The sequence below is a fragment of the Cotesia glomerata genome, linkage group LG3 (genome assembly GCF_020080835.1).
Source record: "Cotesia glomerata isolate CgM1 linkage group LG3, MPM_Cglom_v2.3, whole genome shotgun sequence".
Taxonomy (NCBI): domain Eukaryota; kingdom Metazoa; phylum Arthropoda; class Insecta; order Hymenoptera; family Braconidae; genus Cotesia; species Cotesia glomerata.
In genome coordinates this window covers 13995014-14007299 of record NC_058160.1, presented here as the reverse complement: position 1 = coordinate 14007299, position 12286 = coordinate 13995014, and the positions used below count along the sequence as shown (strand labels likewise).

At 32.2% G+C, this 12286-nt stretch overlaps 2 protein-coding genes and 1 long non-coding RNA gene across 3 annotated transcripts; 1 reads left to right on the top strand and 2 right to left on the bottom strand.

Moving 5' to 3' along the window:
- Positions 1-219: 219 nt before the first annotated feature.
- On the top strand, positions 220-1677 carry LOC123261363 (putative ankyrin repeat protein RF_0381). Its single transcript, XM_044722955.1, has one exon. The coding sequence runs from the start codon at positions 220-222 to the stop codon at positions 1675-1677; it is 1458 nt and encodes a 485-aa protein (XP_044578890.1).
- A 1663-nt stretch (positions 1678-3340) lies between these two features.
- On the bottom strand, positions 3341-5351 carry LOC123261750. The gene is made up of 4 exons (XR_006508755.1): positions 5194-5351; positions 3725-3805; positions 3473-3645; positions 3341-3393 (listed from the first exon to the last, which is right to left on the bottom strand). It is a non-coding gene; the product is annotated as an uncharacterized LOC123261750 (long non-coding RNA).
- Positions 5352-9045: 3694 nt separating this feature from the next.
- LOC123261362 lies at positions 9046-10041 on the bottom strand. The gene has a single exon (XM_044722954.1). It carries the CDS (start codon positions 10039-10041, stop codon positions 9046-9048), a length of 996 nt encoding a protein of 331 aa, XP_044578889.1.
- Between the last annotated feature and the right edge of the window lie 2245 nt (positions 10042-12286).

Genomic DNA, 12286 nt, shown 5'->3' with positions numbered 1-12286 from the left:
TACCAATAGAAGATCACTAATAAGAGATCACCATACATCAGCTGTAGGAGGACACAAGGGCATGACGAAGACGTATCGCCGCATAAGAACCCAATTCTACTGGAGAACTATGCAGCAGGATGTAAGGAACTATATCAAGACTTGTTTTATTTGTTAACAGCGAAAACTAGTACGTGTAAAACCAAAAAAGCCTATGGTTATCACTGATACTCCAGAGACATGGACGAAGACATCAGGCAAATAACCAACATCGTGCAGGACTACAGCCTGGGATACGTACCAGAATGGAACCACGGATATACACTTCTAGGGAAAGCCTTGGCGAAATGGAGGAAGACATCGGCGAGTGAGTTAATCAGATTAGGAGCCAAAATAGATAAAGCAGATCAAAAAAATTCAACAGTGCCCTTGTGTAAAGCCCTAGGCCGAGAAATGATGGAGGAAGCCTGGCTTCTTATATATCGGGGAGCACGACTGGATGCCGACAATGATGACAGTGGTAACCGGCCAATACACGAATTAATAATAGACAGAGATTTTGGATCAAGACGCGTAAGAGTCACGAGCAGAAGAATGTTATACCACATGATCCGACAAGGGGTGGATCTATCAGCAAAAAATAGAGAAGGTCAAGCAGCAATCCACCTAGCCGCAAAGCAAGGTATATGGGACTTATTCAACGTCCTGCTGGAGGAAGGCTCAACAATCAACCTAGAAGACGACAATGGAAGAACAGCATTATTCTACGCAGTAGAAGGAAGACAAAAGGGAAAAGTAGATAAACTACTTCGGATGGGCGCTGGAGTTAATCACACTGATAACCAAGGAATGACACCATTGATGATGGTCTTTAACAAACGGGTAGACTACGTCCACGCAATAAGAGATGGCTGGAGCAATGAGTACACAACACTCTTCAATATTGTAAAAATGTTGCTAACTTTTGGAGCAAAAGTGAACCAACGCACTACAGAAGAAGGCATTACGGCATTACACATGGCCGCACATAGAGGATACGAGGAAATAACTAGAATGTTGCTAATCAACGGAGCAGAAATCAACGCAAAGACAAAAAGAGGGAGGTACGTTCCGCAATTCAGCAAGTATCACAGAGAAGTAGCTGACATGCCAAGGGATTACGACCCTGGTATTCAAAAAAATACATGGAACCACGCAACTCGCGGCCAAGTACAAGTATGTGACCTAATCAAATGTTGGCTTTTGAAGTTAGGGGCAGGAGGTAAAGAGATAGCGGAGGAATTGAAATCAGAAATAGCATGCGTCGAGGAAAAATACGAAGAATACGAAACCATAGTATTGAATGAAATGGAGATTATGAAGAGCGTATCTACAACAAGACAGTCGATAACCCTGTTCGACGTCTGGAGGGCTTCAGAGGAGCAGATGAGTATCTATTGTAGATGCGTGGAGTTCGGGAGCGTTCTAGAGGAAAAACTGAGACACACCGACTACTTTAAAGAAGAGCTGAGAGAGAAAGTGAAACGGGCATTACGAAGGAAGAAGATGACCGACACCATAAAAGAAGAATTAGAGAAAGTCAAGTTTCTACGTCATCTGCAAGGACATGAACTAGACAGAGTCATGAGCTATTTGGAAATAGAGGACTTGGTAAAAATTATGGATCCGAAAAACATCTCAACTACGGAAGAAGAATAAATGGAGACGAAAATACCAACAAAACCAACAATACCAGGGCATTAAACGATACGTGAAGTAACCATATAGGTGATGTAATCAGATAATTATTATTAAATCTTTATATTATAGATTTTAGCACGGGATCATAGAAATTAGTAAAAAATATAGTGTTAAATATATATATATATATATATATATATATATATATATATATATATATATATATATATATATATATATATATATATATATATATATATATATAATTTTTTTGCCTACTGGAAGATAATTACATAACCAAACTATAATAATACAGCATGCTAATTAGGAACACTACTCTTCGTACACACTATGTTTCATTTTCATTTTTCTCATCTCAAAATCTGGCCGGTAACTCTTTCACGTATAAAATAATAAATATTCTTTAAGCTTATACTAAAATGAAACTACATATACTAACGCATTACTTGGGAAATGTAATTTCTTCCAGAACGGAAATCGATACAAAATAAAATAAAATAAGTTACACATGTACACATATATGTGTGTGAAAATTTTTCTCCATAGAGAAGGTAAAAAACAACGACTGAGTACAAAAAGGGGAATGAAATGGGGATTTTGCATTAAAACAGGGATTTAATGCTGGAAATAAATTTTTCTTCTTCTTTCTGTATCTACCGATAAGGGCCAGCAATAGGACCTGACTTTAAAATAGTAATATGTTGAAAATTACTAATTTAGCAGCGAGAATCCCTACTGACCCACGTTTGAAAGATTGAAATTCCGTAAATGATAATTCTGTAGGAATATGGGGGGTTAGAAATTATACTATCATATATGTATAGTTTCTGCTTGTTGATAGTTATTTCAATTCTGTTTATGATCGAAAAAAAAGATTAACTGTATCGAAACGGAATTATTTTGACACGCAATTTTCACAAGTTTTTGCAAAGTTGTCGTGTTATCAAGCCCATAGCTCCCATGAATACCACGCTCTCATCCGAATTCATAAAAAAAAAAACGAGTTTTCTGAGAAATCTCATTTAATCGATAGGAATTTTTTTTAACGCGTTCTGTAGTTACTATTATTTATTTCAATATGCTTTTTATCCATAATTTTTTCGTTTAAATTACGAAAATTATGAAAAAGTGTTTCGCGCTTAAGGCATGCAAAATAATACCAATAGTATTGAAAATAAAAATTAATAGGATACGATTAGGTTGTGTGGTAGATACCACCCAGAACTGTGAGCAAAAAGAAAATGCTCAAGCGTCAGAGCACCACTATTGCGCTCTAACAGTGGAATGGCCATTACCAACAGCAGCAGCAGAAGAGGATCAGCACCATTTAGCTATCAGCAAATAAAACCTTAATAATTTTTTCAATGAAACAAATGAACATTAATAAATGACGAAAGGAATAAACTCACCATCAATCACGAAAATTAACAACAGCAGCAGTAACAGCAACGCCATCGGCGACAACGGCATTGACCAGCGGCAGGAACAACAGCAGTGGCAGCCAACCACAAAGGAGTCATCGAGGAAAACCAGAAGGAATTAATAACGACAAGGAAAATTACAGACATCAGAAGGGAACCCTACTTAGAAAAGGGGTCTCTAAAAAAAAAAATGTAGACAGAGGAGACAAAATCTTCAAGAAAATTTTATATTTTTTTTTTCCTCTCTCTCGGTTAATTTTTCTTATCAATTGTCACGAGAAAATGTAGCTACCTGAAAAAAAAAAGAGAAGAAAAAATATAGAAATAGGTAGGACAACCCAAAGGATAACATGTGGGACCAAAATACGTACCATAGGAGCAGAAATGGACCGAGCCATGCTCACAGGGCTCTCTGACAGGACCTCAATGTCAGCGATGTTGGACAATCTCAGATCACATGGATTGCATCTCGGGCCGTCGCAGGTTGGTCAGTAGTGGCCATGAGTGTGACCATAACGGCCAGACGCAACATGTCCTAGAATCTCTATCAAAAAAAAAAAAAAAACGGAAAATCCCTTCGCCCTACCCATATTTTTTTTTCTCCCTCTCTCTCAAATTATTACCTCTGGGCTGCAATCGACTGCTGCCCACTGGAAAAAGGTTGTAAACCCGTAATAACTCTCACCATCAACGTACATGGCGACCTGGAAACGCAAAATTATAATTAGTCAAATGAAAAAATATATATATTAAATAAAGCTTCAGTAAGATTGAAAAAGAATATGAAGTCATACAGTGAAACTAGTGAATACAAAAAAAAAAACTAAGTCCGAGCACTCAGCAAGAAAAAGTTCATTTTTCGAAATAACTCCAAAAATTATTACCGGACATTAAGTTTAATAAACACCGAAAAGCTTCCATTCTCAAACGCGGATCAATTGAAACCAAGATAATTTTTTTTTAAAATAACTCGAAATTTTTTTTATCTGATGAAATTTTTAATAACACCTGTAACAAGTAAATCCTCAGCTCGTAAGCTCGCCGGAACCAGGGTCAATTTATTGAGGGAATATTGATCGAATAAATAATTAATAATAAACTTAATTGCCTTTTACAGTTGATTATGAAAATATAATTTAATAAAATAAATACAGAGTAATGCAATTCTTTACAAGAAATAATTTAAACGAAACTTAAATGATCGATTATAAACGGACGGTCAGTAAATCAAATCGCGAACTAAGTGAACTCAAAGCTAGCTCCCCCTTCCTGGTGACTCGGCGTCGTCCAGGAGTCTCTGACTCTATTCCCAGGCACAAGCGGATCAAATCCTTCTTGCCCCACCTACTCAGTTTGCGTACCAACAGTATCTCGGCAGAAGGCGAAGATACTGGGAGAGTAATAATTAATTAATTAATTATTTTAGTAAGTGTGTATCCAACGACACGCACTAACTAAAATATTAATTAATGTGAAATCGACTTACCTTGATTTTATCCCAGCGGACCAAACTCAAAGTAAATTGATTGGCGAGAACACAATCCAGCGACTAGTGAACTCAAGACAGATAAAATCTCTGATCGGAATCAGGTTGTTCAAAAATGTTTTTAAAATTGCTTTTAACAATTTTGGAACAACAGTCTTCGAACGGACGCGTAACCGAATTTTTCGCGCTCTAGCGGTGGATCAGGAACTAAAAATAATCTAGCTAATTTAATTTCATTTTAAACTTTCTTATTGAATATTTTATAACATTTAGAACATTTAAATGATAATAATAATAAAAAAAATAAATTCTTGAATATCTTCACATACCAAAAAAAAAAATTTTTTTTACTCGATCTTTTTTAATACGAACATACAAAAACGGGGAAACGCGTGTTTTACTACAACAAAATTTTACCAGACAATTTTTTTTCCTTGTAACGGAAATGAATGGGTAAAATTTTTATAAGTATTTCAGTAGAATTAACGTTATTAAGATAAGTTGCCATAGTCATGTCTAATTGAAGAAACTGATGATCAAAAAAAAAAAAAAAAAAAATATCCAAAAATAATATTCTCAATTTTATTAAAATTCTTCTTGTCTTACCTTTCTTTATAATGTTCTATAAACTTTTGTCACCTATCACTACCACAAAACTTGGGTACACTTGTACAGAATTTTATTCGTTGGAACAACTCCGTTCAGTAGCTGCGTGTCGACTAATTATAATAAGATGAAATGTAACGAGATAGGATCGTATTAACATCCCGGAGTGAGAGATAAGCACGTGAAGAGTGAACAAAATTGAAGAATAAAGACATTGGAAAAATTAACACGGGGAATCAAGTAAAATAATTGCGAAAATAAGTACACAAGAATAATATTCCTTATAAGAATCTTTATCAAAAACGGCAAAATTATAAGTGAAAGGAATAATGAGGAACTGACTCATAATATTCCAAATAAAGAACTTTGATAAGACCCACTCGTAAAAATTCTCGATACATTGTAATAATAAATTTTATTATTAAAATATAGTAAATACCGGTATAATATATAACAAAAAAAAATTGCTACAAGTAAGACTTTCAAACGAATGCGCGACACAGGCTGCGCACCAGTTCGGGACAGATACATATAGATATACACACACGTACTGTTGTATCTCATAAAGCGTTGCAAGACATACGATATATATATATATATATATATATATATATATATATATATATATATATATATATATATATATATATATATATATATACATACATATATAAACTTGTGAACCATATGTATTTTCTGAATCAGTTCGACGAGCTGAGTGAGGAAATAACAAAATTTTCCAAAAGTTGCGTCATGAGAACCAATACAATATTTAGATTTCTATGAAATCTACTAAAAATTTCATTTTTGGGAGGGTCATTCTTAACGCAAAAAATCAATAGATATATGAATTAAAGCTTATTTAATAAGCTTTCAGATGCATTGAACATAAATTGATTAGGATATTGTGTTCAATAGTATTCACATGGAAAAACAGTAAAAAAATGGGAATTTTTGAAATTTTTCAAAAATTTCAAATTGCTCTCATTTCTAAAATAACCGGCCGATTTGGCTCATCTTAGAACTTAACCTCAGAAACTGGTAAAAAAAAAAGTATGTTAAATTTTATTGAGATCCGATTAGAATTGCGGAAGTTAGAGTAGAGACATAGCCCGTTATATCGTATATATATATATGTATGTATATGTATATATATGTATATATATGTATATATGTATATATATATATATACATACATATATATACATATATACATATATATACATATATATACATATACATACATATATATAAATACATACATATATAAACTTTTGAACCATATGTATTTTCTGAATCAGTTCGACGAGCTGAGTGAGGAAATAACAAAATTTTCCAAAAGTTGCGTCATGAGAACCAATACAATATTTAGATTTCTATGAAATCTACTAAAAATTTCATTTTTGGGAGGGTCATTCTTAACGCAAAAAATCAATAGATATATGAATTAAAGCTTATTTTATAAGCTTTCAGATGCATTGAACATAAATTTATTAGGATATTGTGTTCCATAGTATTTACATGGAAAAACAGTAAAAAAATGGGAATTTTTGAAATTTTTCAAAAATTTCAAATTGCTCTCATTTCTAAAATAACCGGCCGATTTGGCTCATCTTAGAACTTAACCTCAGAAACCGGTCAAAAAATAAGTATGTCAAATTTTATTGAGATCCGATTAGAATTGCGGAAGTTAGAGTAGAGACATTGCCCGTTATATCGTATATATATATATACATATATAATATATAGTATATATATATATATATACATATATAAACTTTTGAACCATATGTATTTTCTGAATCAGTTCGACGAGCTGAGTGAGGAAATAGCAAAATTTTCCAAAAGTTGCGTCATGAGAACCAATACAATATTAGTAGTTAAACAGGGGGAGATAGATCCCAACTCCCGAGCGCCATCTAGTGGTGGTGGGTAGAGCTTACCCTCTGTCGGTAACTTACCTACCGCTATCTGGGATATCGATGGGTGATTATTTGTTACCGACATTTCTGAGCGTGAATTTGGAGGGCGCTTTTGGGCCTTATGTTGGGTGGGGAGAGGTTATTTTGAATTTCGGCGGGGTTATTGGTGGCGGTTATATTATTAATAAATATTCTTATCTTATGAACAATTGTTATCTAATAAATTTTCTTATCTTATGAACAATTGTTATCTAATAAATTTTCTTATCTTTATGAGTCAGTAACTTTCTATCTAAAAATTTATTTAATCTATTTATTGATCAGCATTCTTTTACAATTAGTTATCATTTATTTGAAAAATTAGTTATTTTATCAAATTGTTGATCAGCTTATCAGCTTTGTGACTCATTTTTAGTAACAAATACCCCTAATTTTCATCTATTTTTGGTGGGGATTCGGGCTATAAGACCCAACAATACTCACCACATATCTACAGTTCTAAAAATTTTTTTTCGAGTGAAGTCGTTCAACGGATGGTACTATGTTTGTTGATCAGTTTTTTAAAGTGTTTGGTATCGAATTTCTCCTTGAAAACCACGACTTGTTGGATGTTCTCAGAGACTTGACTGTTTATCCCAGCACACTCCAACTCATAGACACCCTTGATGAGCTTATCGAATTACTCAAACATTTAAGAAATCATGAAAAGGATATTCTTAAGTCTTGCAGTTGTGTTTATGATGCTATTAACGATTTAGTCTATCCAGACTACAGAATTAATGTTGACAACGACTCAGAACATTCAGACTCTTTTGAATTGTTCACTATTTATTCAACTGCAAGCATCTTCATTCATCAAGCTCGTGAATTTGCTCAAGTTATTACGGACATTATAAAATTAGCTGCACTGAAAGAGCGTATGACTCAACAGGAAATTATTAAACAGATTTCAAAATTGGAGCTATTGAAAAACGATTAGCGGAGGAATAGACAAGATGGAGATCATCTTAGATATCACAGGGTTTGAGATACGTGGCGAAGAATTTATAGTTAAAGAACTTTGTGCGATTAATATTTCTGGTGATATTATCAATAGAGGAGCATATGAGTGCAGATATTACATCTTTAAACCACCGTTTGATAACCCTAATGAAGGGTGGGTTTCAGAAACCACCGATTATAAGGGTTACAAACATGGAATGCAATGGGATACTGGTGCTACACCATATGATATGCGAAAAAATGTTATAAAAAGCTTAACAGATAATGCGCGTACTATTTATGTGCATGGTGCATGGAAGGTAAATTGGCTTGATCTAATGACTGATACCACGCTTCCAATTATTAATATCGAAAATATGCGTTTGTATTCTCCTGAAGCTGTTATGTCTTATAAAATTTATCGCTGTGAGAATCGGTGTCATCATTCAATGAATTTCAATTACGCTTGCGCATACGAAACTGCTCAACGATTTAAGCGATGGATCATAGAATTTTGGGGTGCTGGAGCTTCATATGAAAAGTCGATTGAAATTTTTTATAATCTCAAAAGCTTATCCAGAATGCACACTATCGATATCACATGCTTAGATGAGAAATTTCTCCTCAAAGTAGCTCCGAAGCAAATCAAAGATATTTGGGATAAGCTACCAGGTCATCTACAGAAGAATAAATTGATTGAGGGGTATAAATACTGCATGGTGCATTATCGAATTGAAAAAGAAAAACCTGATCAAGATGTTTGCGGCATCTGGCTCTACCCAATCAAGAAAAATTGTTATGAGTGTAGACGAAAAAAATAATTTGATCCATCATAATTAGCGATAAATAATAATAATTATAATAAATACTTATGTAATATAGGATGAATTAAATGATGAACGTTTATTAAATTTTAAATTGTTTATTTTATTTGCATTTCAATACAAATTTATGTTATTTTCCTTACATTACTACTTATAGGATTATATTCAATAATACGATCATGTAATATTAGACAGTATGCAGCTGTACTATCAGGAAACTGATTTTCCGATTCAAACTCAATTCGTATATCAACAAGTCCAGACTTGATTGATTCATTTTGCTTTGAGCAATCTATAATGTAGAGTGGTGCGTCAGTTAAAAATTTAGCTTTCGTTAATAGAGGCTCTGGATCTTTATTATAGTATGAAACTTGAAAATTAGTAAACATATCATATATTAATGCATACTGATTTCTACTTATGTTGAGATTTAAATTTCCATAAGGATAACTCTGAGAATTAAAAAATATCTTCACATCTCTAATATTACAATGATCGAATTTGCTTGCATCTTTTGTTGCAACGTTTTTTCTTGCGGTTTGAAATCCTAAAATTACGTATCGTGGTTTTTCCAGCTGAGTAGAAGTCTTAATTGGCCAAACATGCTTGGTAGTTTTTGGTAGCAGTGGGTACTCATATAATTGCCAGGTTCGGAAACTCAATGGGATCGCTGGATCATGAGAGATGAAGTTTAATGTTTGAATTTTCTGCTTATCAGACATGGTGATGTATGGAACGTTCCACTCCACTTTATTGAGCACAATTTTTACTTTATCGGCAACAGCTTGAGCATTTGCAGGCTTATGAATGTACGCATATGTATCAGCATTTGATCTTATAAGTATCAATTCATGTTTAGCATTAATAATAATGCGATTGTAATCTTCAGCGAATCCAAATATGAAACTTAGCGGTATAGATATATCAAAATAACCATCAGCATCGGTTAATTTATTAGCTGCTTGTGTTAGCCAACCCGCGTTCTCCATAATATTTCCCCGTCCTGGACTCTGCGATACATAATTTTTCATAAGGCTTGTAATACCAACATTTTTACATCTATCAATCTCTACAGCATTCAGTTCATAGCGTATCTCCTCAAACATATGACAAATAGCCATGTTGACTAATTCCATAGATTCTGTTACAGCTGTGTTATCTTCTTTAACAAATCTCCCACAGATGTGTAATGAACTTTTGCTTGGTAAAATACACAGAACTTGATGTTGAATATTGATTCTGATTTCATCACTATTATTTAATGATGATGATGTATATGGTAAATGAGAATGAACTTCATAGTGAGAAACTGATTCATCGTAGATTATTGGTTTTTGAATATGAATATTTTTTTTTTTTTTTTAAAACAGAAATACAATTTGTTAGAAAATCGAGAAAATTACATTCATGTCATAATATTTTCTCTTATCACTATTATTTATTTTGTATTCATCATTAAATAATACTTTAATTTCACTTATGATTGAAAAAAAAAAAAAAAAAAAAAAAAACGATCAGATTGTTAAAACTAACCCTAAAATCCGCTCATTACTTTATTTACTTAAGATCATAGGCATTACATCATTTTCTACTTACACTTATAATATATATATGAGTACTAATTACTTTGAAATTAAACAATGTTCATCGAGCACTTTCTGAATCACTGTTTGCATTTGTATTTATCATTAAAATGCTTTAATTTCACTCACTTTCGAAAAATAGATTATTAATACTATATATATATATATATATATATATATATATATATATATATATATATATATATATATATATATATATATATATATATATATATAAATATATAAATTTATTTATGATTTATAAAATAGAAATATATTCCAAATAAAGATATTATCACAGATTCATATCAGTAAAGTTCGATTTACTTGAATCCTGTTAGTGATTCAAAAATGAGTAATTTCATCTATTTTTTGATTAACAATTTATAGATATCTTTTATATGACTCATCCAAAGTGAAAGCTAACAATTATATCAATTGTTTCTATCAAAAAATTCCTCAATTCTTATCTATAAAAAAAAACGTATAAATTGGATGATTTTGACTCCAAATTCATTAGTTTACTGTATAACTTAACAGTGTTCACGTCTAACGTATAATTCTATATAAAATATATATATCAAACATGTCTATCGCTGAATTCAATAATTTTCTTAAAACCATTGCTGAGGCGTATGAATTATTGTCTCAGCTCGATTCAGTGAGTGAACAAACATGTTTAAAGTGGATTGATATTTGCGATGGTACTCGACAACAGTTCAGTGATTTACTTCTTCACCCCAGAACCATGGTTTCTGAGAAGAAAAATCTCCGAGCTAACATTTCTCTCTTATGCTGGTATAGCAATAAATTCATGCAATTAAGCCGAGCAGTGATTGGTGCTGCATTGAACACTAATAATTTAATTCACTGGCAAGATTTGGAGAATGCTTTTCAAAACCGCATAAAGACTGGAAGTATCATTAATAAGGGTCATATTGACTTACGAAACTTTCTACATGATGCTAAAAAGATGTTTATCGAAAAAATTCAAACTACTCTAAAAACTGAAGGTAGTATTAAAGTGAGCACAACTTTAATATGCAAATTTGAAAATTCAAAAAATAATCAACGAGTTGAAGAGAATAAATCTTTTAAGACTCCAACTGTTGATATTTTACTCTCAACATCACTCGAAAATTGGTTCAAAGAAGATGTTTATAATACCATTCTTCGAAAAATTGAAGAATTTAATGAAAAGGACTCCGGATGGAGTTTAAGTGAAGTTATAAACTTGGATGTTAATATCTCCCAATATGCTCCCATTCATGGTGGTTTTTCAACGTTCATTCCATTGCCAAAGGATATAAGTGATACAGGTGGTGTCTTGAACATTCAGAATAATGATATGTACTGTTTTTTATGGTGTATTAAAGCTGCGTTGTTCCCTGCAAAAGATCATCGGTATCGTGTTTCATCATACAAAAATCTAGATGATAAGTTTAATCTTAAAGATATTAAATTTCCGATTTCTTTAAAAGATGTTGCAAAATTTGAAAAATTAAATAAATTAAAAATAAATGTTTATGGTATAGAAATTGTCAATATTAAAAATAATCAGACAAATAAGAGTATTGTAGTTCCATTATATTTAAGCAACAATATCTCAGATAAAGAAACAATTCATCTTCTAATGGTAGAATCTGGAAGATGTTTCTATGATGATAAAAATAATGATAATGATATAAAGTATGAAAATCTTAAAAATTTTCAAACAGTTTTCCACTTTGCTCTTATCAGAAATTTATCGCGACTTTTAAAATCACAAATTTCTAAAGGACAT

Coding starts and splice junctions, on each gene's coding strand:
- LOC123261363 (XM_044722955.1), top strand. CDS start 220: ATGGACGAAGACATCAGGCAAATAACCAACATCGTGCAGGACTACAGC.
- LOC123261362 (XM_044722954.1), bottom strand. CDS start 10,041: ATGGCTATTTGTCATATGTTTGAGGAGATACGCTATGAACTGAATGCT.